This window comes from Sabethes cyaneus, chromosome 1, assembly GCF_943734655.1.
Source record: "Sabethes cyaneus chromosome 1, idSabCyanKW18_F2, whole genome shotgun sequence".
NCBI classification, from domain to species: domain Eukaryota; kingdom Metazoa; phylum Arthropoda; class Insecta; order Diptera; family Culicidae; genus Sabethes; species Sabethes cyaneus.
This window is the reverse complement of record NC_071353.1, coordinates 124,873,574-124,891,697: the sequence shown is the minus strand read 5'-3', so window position 1 is coordinate 124,891,697 and position 18,124 is coordinate 124,873,574. Positions and strand designations below refer to the sequence as shown.

At 40.8% G+C, this 18,124-nt stretch overlaps 1 protein-coding gene across 2 annotated transcripts in view; it reads right to left on the bottom strand.

Moving 5' to 3' along the window:
* Positions 1-334: 334 nt before the first annotated feature.
* The window catches only part of LOC128745467 (tropomodulin), a 62,463-nt gene continuing 44,673 nt past the window's right edge, over positions 335-18,124 (bottom strand). Inside the window, exons 5-8 of one of the 2 annotated variants that reach the window (XM_053842551.1) lie at positions 11,933-12,184; positions 11,721-11,868; positions 1,564-2,060; positions 335-1,264 (exon numbers count right to left, since the gene is read on the bottom strand). In XM_053842551.1, coding sequence (XP_053698526.1) covers positions 2,029-2,060; positions 11,721-11,868; positions 11,933-12,184 — 432 coding nt within the window. In that variant the 3' untranslated portion in view covers positions 335-1,264; positions 1,564-2,028. The remainder of the gene's footprint in view (positions 1,265-1,563; positions 2,061-11,720; positions 11,869-11,932; positions 12,185-18,124) is intronic. The other variant, XM_053842546.1, reaches the window with a different exon arrangement.

The following is an 18,124-nucleotide window of genomic DNA, read 5'->3' as shown; positions in this document are numbered from 1 at the left end:
CAGTAATAACGCCAGTTAATTACAGTGCCGACACCCGAAAAGAAACTGACCAACCGACCGACGACGGTCTTGCCAGAGGGTGTAAACTCAATTATTTGCAGGCGATTCTTGTGTGTTGGTTGACGTTGGACAGTGTCACTACTGCTCACTGTACCTATATTGATTTTAAAACATGTCCAGTCCATCATGTTGATGAGTCAAGGGTTACATAGCACGACAGAACAACTCAGCAAAGGAATTGGGAATGACGCCGGTAAAATTTTGTTCATTATAGGCAATTAGCGAGTTCGAACACAAACGCATAATAAATCAATTTGGGTTTCAGTTTTTCATCTTATGCATATATTTATTTCCACTGTTCATTAACATTGGTTGTGTGTGATGGAAAATGTATAAAGCTTCTGCATGAAATTGGGACAACAGCTGCGATTTTGATCACATTTTTAGTTTGTATTAATATGAAGCTAATATTTCTTTTTTTTTTTGCTTTGTTTCGTTCATTGAAGCACGATGGGCAGTGTTTCTTTCAATTTGCGTTGAAATGATTAAAAAGAACATTTTCTTCCATTTTCAGTGTAGTTTCTATCAAAGTTACAATGAATTTGATCAACTAATAAAAAGATTAAAGTAAAAGTTTGTTTGTTTTTTTTTTGTTTCGTTCATTAAAAGTTAAAACATTCGAATAAATAAAAGAGTTTAGGTAATCATCATTGATCTGTTTTCTTACGCGAAAAGGATGAAAATATACGCCAACGCGACCGCGTTTCTGCGACCGTCCAAGCTGTCTTACTAAATATACTTTTTTTTCTAACTCTAATAGGGTATTATAACGCGAAAATTCAAATACGTAACTAAGTAGTTTACAAATCGTTGTTTGAATCAGCGCACACATTACATAAGAGGGCATTGCAGCAGCTCGTTTGTTGCTGAACATTGTCTTTAAAATTTAACGATACAGTACAAAGAATTACATATTGCAAACTTGGTTCGTCAGAGAAAAAAAAATCTAAAACGCATAGCAACACTACTGGGACACAAGCACCGATTGTAGTTGTTTTCCATCGGATTGGGCAAGCTAATTTAAAATTATCACGCACACACACGAACACGATCGGCTAGCTGCCTGCCAGGGGGTCGGTCGCTCAAGTTGATGCTCGTCACTGACTGCAAACGGCGGTCTTCCAGGGGGGTTGTTGTTAACCTCGGATGAATCCAGCGGTGTTTCCTCGATTGCCATGGCCTGCCAAGCGCTGCATGCGGCCTTCTGCGATCGGGGTCGGGGCGAATGAAAATAGTAGATAGATTTTGAAAGTTAAAAGAAACGTTTATGTTAGGAAAGGTGTTTTGTCAAAGGTGATGTTCAAGTGTTATGTTTTTCGGTTAAAGAAGAAACCGAAAGAATCGAAGTTGTACGTAAACCATGTAAGGTAAAGAAGGAATTGGTTGAGAGTGGGGTAAAAGTTCGGACTACTGTGAAAACAGTAAACCTTCCCGGGGGAATGGCATTTGTCCGGTGTGTAGTTGAGAGTGTTGCTAAGCAAAAATAAAATGTACGGCACTTACTTTTCTTAAGTTTCTGACATGATGTTGCTCCCTGGCAGTAAGACACGAATCAACACAGAGATTTCGACAGAAACAAACGAAGACACTCGAGTAGCGCTTGGCGGTTTTGGTGTTTTGGTTTTGTGTGGTGGTGGTTTGGTAGGAGTGTGGATATTGTTTTTTTTAAGTGTATGTGAAACACGCTTGCAGGCGACAATCATTCTTGAACGCACACGAAACCAGGCAACATAGATCGCATGTACATACATGGGAAGCTCACACGCAGACGCAGGTTTATGAACACACGCAAACATGTATTCTGTTGTGTGTGACTGTTTGATGTTGTTTGTGAGGTTTGCGGTGTTAAATACTTCTTGTAATGTGTTGCTTTAACGTGGTATACTGTAAATGGTTCATTTGCTTTGTATATGTGTGATCAACTGTAAGTGTAAGCGATCGCGGTTCGACTTCTAGCAACGGTCTATTTTACTTGCGCTGATTCAGTCGTGATTGGCGTACTGTGGAAAGAATAATGAACGAAATTAGATGAATATGTTCATCACAGACTAAACTCAGTAAGTATAAAAACAACAAATGTATCACACTGTTAAGCTTACGTTAACATAGTTCATTAAAGCATCGTATGTTTAGTTGAATCATTTAGAATTTGTTATGTACATAAGTTTCTAACCCTTCTAATTTATTATCTATATGTTAGATGTATTAGTATCAATCGATTAGTCAAAAAAGAACTCCATTCCGCTTGTCAGTAAGGTAATCGTGACGAACAACACAACAAATCACAACGAGCAAAATGCGGGTGGGAGCAGGATAAAACGGGAATCCACCGCTGCTGCTGCTAGTATCAAGTCAATCCTTAGTGTAAAACAGCTCTGCGAAAATCTTATTTTGCAATAAACACATGAGGGGAGCAGTTATGCGAAGCAAATGCGAACTCCAATAACGCAGCGCGAAAACTTCAAGTCAATTCAAACAAAACTACGAACTTGTTTCTCATCCTTTGGGCGACGTTTGCGCCGCCGACTGTCATCCCCAGCGAGGAGAACAACCGGATCCGCCCGATCGATGATGTTTGCCTAAACTCATTTTGCTCTAAAGTACAAAGAAAACCGGGACAATGCTGATGGAGTTAGCACAGGACACAACTGAGAACGATGATTAGCGGGAAAATCTGCGCAGTTTCCAGGAAGTTGCTTTTGCTGTTGCTGCTACTACTGCTTTCATGATATGTCGATGAAATGTGGTGATGCTGTTCTCTATCTCTCCCCCAGTATAACCTACCAATTTAATAGCTCTTTTCTTTTACCTATTAGCTAACTAACTTTTACAATTTGCAGTACAACAAAATAGTTTTAATTGCAACAAGTTTTCTCCTTTTCTCTCTTTACCCTCCTAGTTTTTTTTTTGATCAAAGTTTTTTGCTGAAGAAGGTATCACACAGAAATCAAGAAAAAACTTCTCTACTTTTAAGTAATTAGTGTACAATAGTTTAATGGTTTAATATCCCACTTTTGACTGCTTTGCATGGTTTCGAAAATATTTACCCTCCTTAATATCCTTCTCTTTACAGTATACAGAAGGAACCGACACAGTTTATCAAACGTTCGCGAGCGATCAAGGTTTCTTTTACTACCGCTGATGCTGATACAAGAAAAAATGTTTTACGTGTCACCTGACTCTCTAGTTGCAGATTTTACAAAGTAATCATACAAAACACGATTCTATGTTATTATTAAGATTATTATTAGATAACGTTTTTAGCCACTCGGTAAGGTGTTCTACGAGCTGTGCGGCGACAGAACGGGGGGAAAAAGGGGAAAGATAAAAATATGATTAATGATTTGATTTTGCATAAATTTGTGGCTTCTGGAAAGCGGTCGGAAATATAGAGTAGAGGAAAAACAAAATAGGATACAAGAAATATATATGCAACAGAATGATGAAAGAGAAACAGAGAGACAAATGACAGAGGCAGTTGTAGAACGTCACAAAACACGGGACACTTGCGCAAATTCACTCGCATGGAGAGCATGAAATATGGCGGACGAGAGAGTAGATGTTTTTGAAAACGACAATTTTATGGGTCGCAGAAATTGTATGTAATGACAACAACGGCACAGAAACATGATTGAAAAGTATGTCGTAGTACAGAGTTTTTTCTTCAGTGTGAAATCCACATAGCATGCTTCGAAGGTTTTCTGACCTGGTAGAAATTTGATGTAATTTTTTCCAATTCATTAGTTCGAATGCCTCAAAATGGATGGGTTGCATTATTCTGTTAAAACAATTTATTGAACCGCCAGTCTAGTAACTCTAATTTAACTTCATTACTTATTGAGGCAATTTAGAATAGATGTAGGAAAATGTCGTCGTGGCTGGGCCCACCTTTTGGCATTCGCCCATAACTTCCGTTTCATAAGGAATTTTGGAAATCTAAATACATCGTAGAAAAGGTCTAAAAATAACGTATTGTTCTGGAAAATCTCTGAGTGCTTGCCAAATAATAAAATTATAGGCATTTGCGTGAAGACACACATTTTTGTCAAAGGCAGCCATGTTGTACAGGTTGGGCCATCGCTGAAAATCCAAGAAATACGTATTGAAATTTTATATAGAGACATGAGACAAATGAATTCAGTGAAAAACGGCCCATGTAAGTACAAATACCCTCTTTTAATAACATTTCAGCGAAATTTTGACGTTTTTGTGAAATCAATATTATTGCAAAAACGCAAACTGCAATCCTGTAAAAAAAATTAAAAGAAAAATAGGACCTTTCCTCTGGCAGCCACATAATCATTCATTACACTCAAAAACTTGTGTCTTAACTTACACCAACAGTGTTATTTCCCCACCTACTCTCAATCCATAACCGACTTCTCCCAGTGGAGATAGTTTTGTCCTATTCTGCCTAAAGGCAGACTTCATTTCTTACGATGAACTTCCCTTTCGCGTGTTCAATAAAGTTATGCCAATTGAGAGTTCTGGTAGAGGATGGTAGAAGAAAGTAATTAAATAAAGGTGTCTAGAGTATCCAAACAAAGTTGGATAAGACGTGAAGGGGAAGCGGAAAATTAGATAAGGCAGGGTCATTGAAGCAACGCTTATTAAGTACCAGGTGAGCTCGAATCTTACGATTCGGAAAATATAAATGTCTGTCAAGAAAACTGCGGCTACATTCCATTTGCCAGTGTTTGCGAATATGTTAAACTTTGTATCAGTTCTTTGAGTTTTACATTAAATTTATTTGCATCACGACATTCAAAGATCTTACGATTACAATAAGGCCATTGCAAATTATTTTGAAAGTTTTTGTCATCCCCCCCGTTGAAAATTAGATTGAAAAATCTAATATCAAACCTTCAATAACTAAACAAAAGAGTAGAAACCAGTGTTTTTTGCATATTATTGAAAATTTAAAACAAGAATTTTGTACAGTGCTTAAATTTTAGTTTAAATCGAACCAACCTTCAACATTTTTCGACCCAAGCACTTAACGTAAGCATCCTGGTAGAGTTGAATCGGTTTGATAATAGTGGAGTGCCACAGGATCACCTTAGAGAGCCACAAACGTATAACTTGACCTCCATTTGAATAATCTAATCCTAATCATAGTGTGCAAATAGCAGTTTTGGTCACTGCAACTCGTTACTTGGAACGTATATGCTGTGCTACCGACATATTTCAAGAAAACAAATCTTTGAAACTATTCACGTTTGAAACCGCTTGTTTCTTGGTCAACCTTTTAGGCTTGAATATTAGGCCGTTCCTAAGCTGATGCTTGTTCTCCAACAATAACGTGTTTACCTTTGTATGTTAAGGTTCAAACTCGGGTCATCATAAAAGTTTGTTACTATTATTTTTGCTATCAAAAGAATCAGTATTCTTTTGTTGTATTTGTGAAAGCTGTATTTGTGGAAGCTATATTATTATATGTGAGGTTTGCGCAACCAAATTTCAGGTTTGAAAATGACGCGCGATCAGGAATACTTCCTACACCCAAAAAAATCGTCACGTCCAGTTTACGTGAAAACATAGGTAATTCTCATCCACCGCACTTTGCATGTAACATTCACGTGAATTCTACCGCTTATTTGGTTTCGAGGTACAGTGATGTCCTAACAAGCCAGTCGTCGTATTTTCGAATCTCACCTAGGCGAAAAGCCTTGGGCTTAAACGTCTTTTCTAAGACTTGACCCTTATTTATCGACGGACTTCACAGCCAGCTATTAGAGTATAAGACAGTTACGGGGCTAGTGCAACCATCCTACTGACTCTATCTAGCAGCACAATAGTCGCCTGTGCCTTGCAGCAGGAACCAGAAAGCTTAGTTGATGAAAAAAGTTGATCAAGACTAACGAGATAATTGCTTTAACTATTCGATAATTTAGAGTTGTAAACTCGCTGAACTGTAAAAAACCTGCCTATCACTAAAGAATGCAACATAATGTTATATAACACTTTATTTTTTTGCCCCCTCAAATTTCAAAAAATTTTGAATGGGGGGGGGGCGACATTCAAATTTGTATAATCCTAATTTGCATTAGACAAGATCACAAGAATTAAGGCCCTAAAAGCGTTCTAAAGCTTTTTAACATTTTCGTTTCGATCAAGTTGCCTTTACCTTTACCGTTTGGAGCAGCGAATGACTACAAAACAGTCAAATGACTGGCAATCACCACGCTAACGAAAAGCAACCGCACAATCGTACGATTCAATACTACTAAAAAACAACCACTACATGTGCATGGAAGAAGTCGGTCGGACTCCGTCCAATACAAACGAATATTTTGTTTGCGTCGGACCGACGTCCGGGTGACAAACTATTACTATGAGTAGCCGATTTGGAGACAAAAAGAGAAACGAAAAAATACGTCACCGTATGCTTCCAGTCAGTTTGCAGTTTATATTCTCAAAGCGCAAAGCAAAACGTGAGATTGACTATTTGCTTTTGCTGAGATGTAATTGTAAGACGGCAGCAGCGCAAGCGGCAGATTGACTGGATTCAAAAAACAGTCAAACGATCGTTCAAGAAGCGAAGTTTGAATGCGGAAAGTTCGCATTCACGGCAGTCACATTCAACTTGCGATCCCTTTTCAAGCTCTGCTCCTATGTCATCAAAAACAAACTTCATAAGTCCACCATCTTTCAGATCAGTCCGCGGGCCGCATGGATCATCTCGAAGGGCCACATGCGGCCCGCGGGCCGCAGTTTGGCCATCACTGGGCTATACTGCTTTATAATTCACAGTCATGAATTGTATATGAAGACACGCACGACTGCAAAACAACTTATTGTTCACTTCGGTTTTGACATACTCTAATCATTATGCAATTCCAATGTGAAATTGACATGAATACGATTTAATGTGAACTTCCAGTTACGATTTTGTGTTATCTGGGTAATCGACCAGTTGGGCAATCGAGCAGTCCAGCAGTCGACCAGTGAGGTGACTGAGAATAGAACCCATTGCTACGAAAGCATAACGTCCTGTCAGGGGCTTGTTTTTAGTTACCGATAAGCCTCTTATGACATCCTGTCAGAGACCTGGTTTTGGTCACAGACAAGTTAGTCTCTTATATATGTGTATAGATAGTAGAATCAATATATATAGAATGCCAGTGTCGCTGTTTTTCTATAGGACTCATTGTGGTAAACATGATGCTAACAATCTGTATCAAGTCTGTGAATCGGGAACTTCGTTGTCAAAGTTGCTCATTGTTATATATCTGTTTTTATCTGTGCGCTGGTTGGTGCTGTCATCAGTGCGTTCTCCGCTGTGTTTTTATGCCAGTGAAATGGTTTTAAACGTTCTTTTTCTTTCCCACAACTGCGCCCTTTTGCACCGACTTTTTCAGAAATTTGAAGCAAGCGAAGTTTCCAATCACATTACTTGGCAGCCATAATTGAAATTTTAAACTGGTTGTCAAAGTTTGACAATGAGATTCCTCTTTTGATGAATCTCAGGCACACACACATTTGCATATATAATGTAAATACATTATCTGAACATGTGTGATGTTTACCACACGCACTGCAGCGACACTGGCATTCCATTTATATTGATTATACTATATCCAGTTTTTTACGAGCCATAATGGCGGACGTGTTCGTAATATTTGAACAGCATTTTTGACAATTCCCTAATACATCGCACGTTTTCTTTCCGCGCGTTCACGGTAAAACTAAAGGAATGTACGGAAAGAAAACGTGCGATGTATTAGGTAAATGTCAAAAATGCTGTTCAAATATTACGAACCCGTCCGCCATTATGGCTTGTAAAAAGCTGGATAGATGTGTACCGTTACTCTTTAGCTGGGGGATAGGCTGATCGAATCAAGCTGTGATGGGCGCCTATTATAACCCTGATAAATAAATTTGAGTAAGCTGAGGCGTCTCTCGGCTCTCTTGGCTTAACTCTTGCGCTATGCGATTTAACCATTACACGCCAATTCCTAGCGGCTATGGTATGATTTCGCAATAGCGTGTTGAAATTGCACAAGCCACAAAGGTGTGCAAAATCAGCGCTTTGATGGGTCATGTTTAATTTTAATTTGTTTTTCACAATAACTTATGCCGGGTGTTAACCGTTCTACTTTCGGTTCAATGCGGCTCGATGGCGCGGTTGGAATTATGTTTGAAATGGCCTGATTCATTCGGGATTTCATCATTCAGATCCAGACAAGGTCTAAATTGGGATGAGTAGCGGACAGGGTCACTACATCTCCCCTCTTCCTTCCCGGCCAGACAAGAAAACGTAATCGTATTATCTTTGCAAAAGGCCAAAACCTAGGGCCGAAACGTCAGGCAGCATAAAATAACCGTTTTCGATAACTAACTGACTGGACAGCCAAAAATCCACAATTATTCGATATCTTACTATGAAATGACTGACATGCGTAAAATTCTAAGGTTTTCTTTATAAAGAATATATATCACTAATTTACACGTGATGAGTATTGTAAAAATCCGAAAATGCCTGTAAATTTAACGTAAATATTTCAATTTCCTGAAACAAACATTAGATGTCCATTGTGAATGAGTGCAATGATGAGTGTTTATTCATTTAATTTGTTAAGAACGTTAACGAACAGCAGCATGCATTCACGCATTCATGCAAATATATATCCTATTTTTTAAATGCATGGAATTTTGTGAAATGGAAAACACAAACTTGGAACATTTACACAGTCTTGTCTACGATAGGTATTTTTGGTATACTAAAATAAACACCACAGAAAAAATCCTAGTTTTTGCTGTTTTTGAAAGAATTTGTAGGAAAAGCGGTTCTGCCAAATATTCCAAGTTGAGTTCGTTTTGGTCAGTATCAAGTGTTACAATTTTTCAACAGTTCGACCGTGAGAAGTGCAGATGTTGGGCGTATAATACGGATAACAATCTCCAAGTTGCAACGAATTTTCTCTTCCTTTTTTCCTCCAGCAAGGAAGTGATGCAAATTTACAAGCAGATTGTAGATCATAGTGAATTTTGTTTCGTATTTACAAAGCAGAGCAAATCAATTCATTCGAACAATTCCAAAGGCGTGTGGTATTTAAAAATTGAAAATTTTTGTTAAATAGAAGAAAAAATCGGATAGATAGAGTTCATTAAAGTTGAAAATTGCCCTTATTTTTAGATTGGAAACTGATTAGAGAGCATTATTGTATTAAACTAGAATCATCAAACTAGAATCAAAGAAGGAGAAAAAAATTAACATCATTCAATAAGTTTTTAGTTTAGTAGTTATGGCGCGACTGAACTAGAAAGGTCACACTTGAACAGCAAATCCGAAGAAAGTACCTTGCGCCAGTTCACTGTATCATTGTCGCTTGCTTTCTGTGAATATTTTGGAAAAATCTAAACTGCAGGCGCTGCGACAGATCTTTTCTTACTGTAAAAGTTGAGAACGAAACACAGAACAGAAGAAAATATTTGTTGTAAAAAACGGTGATCAGCAAAAAAAAAATCTTCTGAATGGGTGTCTTAGCCTAGGTATGATTTATATTAACATGTGATTGGCACAGTTTCGCAACGGATCAAGAAAATATGGCCAGCTTGGGGTGTACCTACGAGTTATGGATGCCATATTTTCTGATCCTGCCGCGCTGAGCTTCCATTAGTTACATCGAATCTCATCCCGTCTCGTAACTAATAGAAACTCTACATAACATCGACTAATTCCTTGGTTAGACCACAAATGCTCCTTGAACGTGAAGGTTCGACGCTGTTGTCTGGTGTTGTGTAACGATATGAACGAGTGGGTTTTTTTGCACAGCCGGTTTCGAGACCATGTCGATGTCGTGAAGGATGGATATTTCCATACGAACAAAATGAATAGGTACAAGCAAAAATGGGATGCAAATGTCTTCAAAAACAAAACACATTCCATGGAACACGGTGAATTTTTGGCGATGATTGTATGCTTCGGTGTGTACCCAAGTGTGTAATGACTATTTGCATATATTTGTAAAATGTTGAAGTTTTGGGCGAATATTCAAATACTTGTAGGTATGCTATAGCGAGAGATACAGTGAGTTCAGGGAAGATTGTGGACTTCAGGTGCAAACATCTTGGTCGAAAATAATTTCCAAAGTGAAAGCCGCCAAACATCGAATAGGCATAGTGGTTTGTTGTCTATCTGTATATGTATCCGGTTTATAGAGAGTGTTACATTGGAAGAAGAAAGAGAGGCATGAGTTTAAGGTATTAAACAAAACTTAAGCGAAAGCATGCGCTTTTTGAACCAAGCAAAGAAAAAAAATCACGTTGAGTGAGCCATTGTTGTTTTGTAGATATTTCCAGAGCCCGGTTGGTTGTTGTCCAGTTGTTGTAGTTTTCTAGTGGTGACAGAAGAGTTGTACGAGTTTTTTTGGCGGATGATGAGGCAGGAATACACAGGGACATGAAGATGGTTGCACAAAACTATACAGGTTGCAGCAAACTAGGCTAAACTATTAAAACTCACTACTTTCGCCGTATTCAAATCAATTTCCAGTTGGATATCAGCCTTTGCTTTCATTCTAGTTGGGTTAAAATTAGGGTGCGAAAACTGTCAGCGTGAGAGCATAGCTAAGCGGTAATCTTAATATAAACAGAAAATAAAAGAGCTGAGCGCTTTCGCTGATCATTACATATCCTCGTCGTCGGAGGGCGGTGGACGGATAACAATATTGTCCGGATCCTCCTCGACGTCGTAGTCCTGGGGAACCTCGCGCACTTCAGGTTCTTCCTCTTCCTCGACGTCTTCCAGTTCTTCCATCCTTTCTTCGACGTGCTGCGGCCGATAAAAGCTACCGCGTGATGATCGGCCGTCTTTCTTATCGACACGGACTGACACGTAGGTATGTTACGGACACAATTTGATGTTTGTTTATTGTTTTTTTTAAGTATGAATGTGCGCGCGTGAGCGGAACAGAGTAAGTTGGGTTACCAAAAAGAAAAAGAAAGGTAAAACACATATACAGATAGATACATGAATAAGACACGATACTCTTATGGGGTGATGAGTAGTAACATTTGAGTGAACAATGCAAACTTCTCAATCGACAATTTTAGGTCTAGCTGTAACGACGAAGAAAGTTACCACTACACGTAACGATCTGATTACCAACAAGGATAACTTCTCAAGAAAAAGGTAGTATTCGGCGACAGGGCAACCTACATACCGGACTATCAGATTGTCGTCGGTCTAGGACTCAACAACGGTAGAGTCACTGTCAATTTTGAGATAGATTTCCGATTTTTGAACAACCTGCTGATCTTCGACGCCTTCAATGAATGCTATTTCCGTGGGTATGGGAATGCTAGGTGCCTTTGATTTTGAACGCTGCTCCGATGAGCCACGCTTGAAACGCAATGGTGGAGGAACTGTTAAATAGCGATAATACGGAATTGGATGGCAGTGCTGCGGATCATCTGGAAACGATTGTTCAAGAAATGGAGAGAAAAGAAAGCCAATAGGAAGCGAACCCGAAAGTTAGTATCTGACTGACATCAGTCCCTTCATCACATCGATTGATTGCTGTAAAAAGAACTTAAATGTTACCCAATGTTAATTCCCCACCAACCAAAAGTAGCCGAAACCGTGAATGATATTTTTCCTGTAATTTTGACCCTATTTTTTAAAAAAGGAATATTCTTTTTAGCACGATACTCACTTCTATCAATGTTGCGCTGTAAATGAGCAGCCACTCGATGACGGGCATCGTTGAATTCGAGGTGTAAACCTAGCCGAAGCAAGGTCATATTCTTTTCCACCAAGTCGGTGATTTCCATCTCGATTTTGTTGCCCAGCACTTGTGATCGCTAAAAGTAAAACGAAAACTTTGTCGCAAAATTCTTTTCTGTGGGAAATACTTGCAGTACAAACCTGGTTGGAGGCCCGGAACTCTTCAATAGTCATCTGAGTGAGCAGGGATTTGACCAGCGTTACGATCACCGGTGGACTAATGAAGTTCGTTTCCACATTCAGTACCCGCAGGGTGTGGTTACGCTCGATGGCAGCCGCCAGCAGCAGGGCAGTACGATCCGTCAGGCCGGTGTTCGTCAAGGACAGCACCTCCAGATGGGTGTTGTTCTGCAGGGCCTCGAACAGCTGCTCGAACTGAGCATCGGAGATGTTCTGCAAAGGGGAACAAAATATCGGGAGATGAATATTTGTTTTGTTGTTCTGACACAAGAAGTTCTATCAAGGTACAGAAGTAGATTCCTTTGGTCAAAATTGGAGGATTAGAATTATCATAAAAAGTTTGACACGTGTACTTGGAGGAGGGTATTGAGGAACTTCCTGAAACATTTCGTATATCCGCAAGAGCATGAAATAATTAAGCCTTGTCCAAAGCATGATGTTTAAAAGTCAGTTTGATGTCGAGCAGTACTCCCACGTCTTTGACACAGTTTACAAGACGCAGAGTGTGATATCCTTGCTTGTTCACTGTAAGCTGTCAACTGAATCTGACCCTTTCTCTCTGTCCCGTTACACGTTATCGGCCACTACCTAAGTAATGTGCAAACAACACACATTACCCATTATAAGCAAATCTACTAATATGGTATAAATACCAGAATACCACATCCTCCCCACGGGTAAAATGAACAATTCAATATACGACACATTCCAGCGTTACGGGACAAAATTATCAACCAATTTTACTGCGTAAATTGGTTCTTGTTTCATCAAATTTTTGACGATCAGCTTGTAAAATTGTTGGCTAAATGGGACATTAGTTTCCAGTTGTATACCACCGATTTGGTTTAATAGGAACTGATTTGCGGGGCGGGCATGGTCCCGTAACGCTGGCATCTGTCATATACTGTTTCAGATCAATTACAGATCCTTTACATTGCTGCTGCTGTCGTCAAATTATTCTTGCTTGATTATTGAAATTCGTAAATTCTTACACATAAAATCGCTATCCGTTTTGAAATGTGACGGCCTAGAGTAGAAAATACTATTTGTCCTAAAACCTTTGTTAGGACACGCATAGCCAGCTGAAATTCGAAATAAAAACTGTAATCGAACAAAAAGGCTTTGGTTTTTACACATTTTAATTGCATGGGTAAAAATTGATGAAATTTTGGGTAAAACTAGTTTAGAGTGTATTGTTTACGTGCAAAATTTCGTCACCATCTGCCAATTGTGATGGCTTCCAAGCAAGAAGTGCTTCGCCAAAAAAAAAATAAAAGAATACGGTGGCCAAATCCCGCGCAAGGAAGCTGTACCGCGAGTAACTGGTGTAGCCGGAATGCATCGTAAAGGATGACGAGACGTACATTAATGCGGATACCAATCAGATCTCCGGCCTGGAGTTTTTCGATGGCAAGTCACACCTGAGTGCTCCAGAGAAGTTCCTGTAGAATTAGGTCGACAAATTTGCCAAGAAGTACTTGGTTTGGCAGGCGATCTGTGGATGCGGCCAATTCAGCAAGCCGTACATAACGGTCGGCATCATCAACGGTCAAATATATAAAGAAGAATGCCTCAAAGTGCGCCTGCCAGTCCCACGAAGGTACCTGGTTTGGCCGGATGTGACATCGTGCCATTATGCTAAATTATGTGATGGAGTGGTACGAAGCTAACGATGATGTTTTTGTGCCGAAGGAGGCAAATCCACCAAACGCACCAAAGCTTCGCCCAACAGAAAAAAGAGCTCGGGAAAACAAGGAAGATATTCATAAACGACCAGGATTTGATAAAAGAGTAGGCGAAAGTGTGTAAGAAAGATGGCGCAAGTGCTGCACAGGATTTGAAGGGTAGCGTTAAGCCCAAGGTGCAGGTATTTAGGCCAGTGTTGTGAAACCCAGCCTCATGTAGTCTAATTTTCTCAGATACGTGTACTCATTCTAACGAACACGCTGGCATAAGCATCCCTTTCGGACATTCGTTCTTATTTATTCACGTACTTTAACGAATTTTTGCGAGTTTGTATTTAGCTAACAGCTTCGATCGTCGCTCTCGTTCGTCATTGTAGCCCGAGCTGTCGAAACCGATTATCCGCAACGGCTCGCACTTTTGCCCGTGAGTAGAATCGCGGACGAAGATGAAGAATATAGAGAAAAAGTAATACAAAATCTGTATCTCAGTGCGTCACTAGCCACGGCCAAGCAGCACACTTTTGACACTTTTAGTTGACGAAACTTATTTATGACTGAAATGGTTTTAAATCAGTCTACAACTGCTTTATAACAACTGTGCTAGTAGGGCAGGCAGCTGGCTGCTCACGAATTACTTGACTCGCGAATACGCTATGCAAAAAGATGATACGAGTTTGTGCGTTTGCGAGTGTGTTGGTAGCAGAATGTCTGCACACAGCGTCGGCGGCTGTTTGTCTTGCGCTTGCGTGAGTGGCGTGGTGAAGCAGGTTCTAAAGGGAGATTTCAAACCCATTTAGATGACTTCAACGCGAAGATTGGCCCGCACAAAGTATAACTTAAGCACCGATGAACAAGATTTTTTCGCAGAGGCTCGCTATCTCAAACAAAACTAGTTAGGAAATCCCGCGGTGCATTCAAACAGGAAATCGGCCGGCCCAACTTTGCCCTTCGTAAAACGGTACGATCAAGAAGCATATGCTGCCGCACGAAACTGATAACATACAAACTCCTCATTAGATTGGTACTGCTCAATGGACTTGAAACTTTGGCGCTGCTCGCGGGGAACGTACGCGCTCTCGCCGTCCCTAAAAGCGGAGAGTGGCGTAGCTTAAGGCACCACTTGGAAATACTCTTATCGTATATTTGGCGACAGTCGGTAGGTTACGGCGGCACGTCGTAAGGATGCCGGGCTACAACGCGCCGGTTCTCTTCAACAACTTCACCGTCACCAGGAATAGAGGGGTCTAGCGTACAAGATAACTCTGCCAGATCAACAGCGACTTGTGACTTCTGAGTCACCTGGCATATTAATGACCCAAGATCGAGTTGATTAGAGACGAATGCTCCAAACGGCACTAGCCACCCCAGCTCTATGCTGACGACGATGGCTCGCTCTCTCTCTCTCTCTCCCAGGGACCAACACTGTGGGTGTAGAATGCCCCTGGTACAGAATATCGCTCATCCCAGCATCAGAATATGCCTTGCCTAATATACCGCCTCGGTAGCGATACACTGTGCTGCCGTTCCGGCGAACGGTTTGAACAGCTCGGCGCGTCATCGTGTCGGCAATCGTTCCGACCGCGTTTCAAGACATGATTACTGAGCGCAGCCAGTCGTAATCAGTTGGTTAAGCAATCAAAACTTGGGTGATTCTTTGTGGCAGTAATTTAGGTTTTGCACAAGCACCCTAAGGTTACGTGGGTTTCCCGTGATCAGGCTTGCCATTTTCTCACGCATTGTACAAAAAGTGCAATTTTTTTCATTCAACACAATGCGCAGAACTGCTGCCACAAATGAGAAATACATCCACGCAATGAGAAACAGACCAAAAATAAAGAGAAATATAAACAAACTTTAGATGCTCATTGTTCGCTCGTACTGCAGCAAGCAACGGCACGGGAATTACATTGTTGCCATATTTATCATCCACCATCGTCATATGCAACATTTTTTGCACTGTTGCCGCAGCGAGAAGTCTACACAGTTTTTTTGTGCCATATCATGGGCAGCCAAAAAGTGTATTAACACTTTGTTGTTCAGTTTATTCCTCAATGAGAAGATCAATCAGCAGGTTGCTGAGCAATCGCGATCAGTAAAAAAGAGAAAAGTTCAAACAAAACGGAGCAACATAAATCGCGACTGAGTAAAGTGTGAATTTTTCTCTTCTCTTTGTTTATTCTGAGGAGGAATCATCCCTGCCCGTGATGGTCAAACAGAAAACCGAATTGACCACATCTGCATCAGTCGATGTTCGTAACAAATGCAGTGCCGACATCGCATCTAACTATACCGTCTTGTCATGGGTGAGATACGTCCGCGCGTGACTTGTTGAATGTCGAAGAATGTCGAATGAAAGTCGAATGCCGTTACGACGTTCGCCGACTGAAAAACCTGTGGTAAAATGGCCCTCGTATGTCAAACAACTAGCATCTCGATCCTCAGGCCTCAGAACTAGTGTCTTACGGAATCGCTGAAGAACGATAACCGGCATCAAAAACGTCTTTGTCACAACGAACGATCAAATCCTCGGCAGAGTACGCTATAGCCGCAGGTAATGAATTTCAGAATCTTGAAGATGGTCAATGAACGCTGAGAAAGACGGAGGCCAGCAATGAGCGGGCACGAACTAGAGCTGCTACGATAGCGACCCGAAAACAGTTTAAAAGTCTTGTAGGCGAGCGGACAAGAGAGCTTGGAACAACTCCCTAGCTGAAGAGACATCCGCTTATTGTACATTTCTTTCCACCTTATTGGTGTTAGGATCAATACAAAGATGCAGTCTAGAGTATTGCAGACCAACAAAACTGGCAACGCGTGACGTTGCATCAACCGCGTCAACTCTGAGAGGCCGTCGTTAGCTGAAATTGAAGCAAAAATCAAATCTATGAAGTCCAGCAGAACCCCAGGAATAGACTGAGTTTCAGCCAAGTTTACTGAAAGCTGACCCGGTATTGCCAACGCAAATTTTGTCGTAGATATTTAGTAATATCTGGGAAATCGTGATAGTTCCGGTGGACTGGATTCAGGGCACCAAAGAAAGTAGACTCAAAGTACTCGAAAAGGTCCTCCATAATCGAATTCAGCACAGAATCGACGCTATTCTCCGATGGTAGCAAGCTGAATTCCGTGTCAGTCGATCATATTGAAGCAAATTCCTGCTGGCGTTTGTTGATTTCAATAAAACGTTCCACCAACGAAACCACGAAAATATCCTGGGCACAATGCGGCGTAAAGCAGTCCCAGATAAGCTAGTCCATTCGATCGAGTCTTAGTATAACGTGGTTTCGTACAAAGTGACTCACAACGGCCTCTTGTCAGATGCGCACAAGCATCTTTTCAATTTTCTCAAATAGACCTTTGCCAGACGCCTAATTCGCGCACACCAGCGTATTCCAATAATAGTAAGACGCACACAAGCGAGTTACAAAAATCCCTCTCAGCGGAGCTATCGTACACAAACGATTACGCACAGCCTTCCCAGAGGCGATCAAACTACGCATACCAGCGTGTTTCAGTAAACCATTCTGCCTTCCCGGAGGCACGCGAATCATAATCGCAAATCACACGCAAAAAATACGCATGTGCAAAAAGTCGCCCTCACAGAGGCAGTTCAAAAACCAGCCAGATGCGCACAAGCATCTTTTCAATTTTCTCAAATAGACCTTTGCCAGACGCCACTAATTCGCGCACACCAGCGTATTTCAATAATAGTAAGACGCACACAAGCGAGTTACTAAAAATCCCTCTCAGGGGAGCTATCGTACACAAACGATTTCGCACAGCCTTCCCAGAGGCGATCAAACTACGCATACCAGCGTGTTTTAGTAAACTATTCTGCCTTCCCAGAGGCACGCGAATCATACACACAAGTATGTACAAAAAATAGCCCTCACAGAGGCAGTTCGGCAAACAACCAGATGCGCACAAGCATCTTTTAAATTTTCTGGAATAGGCGTTTACCAGACGCCACTATATATATTCAATTTACTATACTCACTATTTGGGAGCACTACGCCAATGTCGTGTCCGTCGGTTATTTCCAACCGAGCCCTCCGGAATACGGAACAACGTCCGTCAAAGTCTACGTTCGTCCAAAAACTGACTTGTTTAGAGCATGCTATATCATGTCACAGTATGCGTAAGTCTCATATTGAACGATTCATTTCTCTCCTTGTCTCTCATCGTTCGTATGACGGTATTCTTCCTATGCAAGGGGTTTCAGTTACACTCAAGTAAATAATTCAGTTTCATTAGATTTGTTTTACGCTGATTCATTTAACTCGGCTCGTTCCCTACACCTATAAGAATTAATGCTGGGGTGAGGCAGGGCTGCATTCTTTCATCGCTAATGTTCCTCGTCGATATTTATGAAATTTTAGTTGGAGCTGTTGATAGGAAACCAGATCGAGAATTACCCCGGCACTCTTTGACCATGTTGTAACTAAATGACGAAGACATGGCCGTCGAC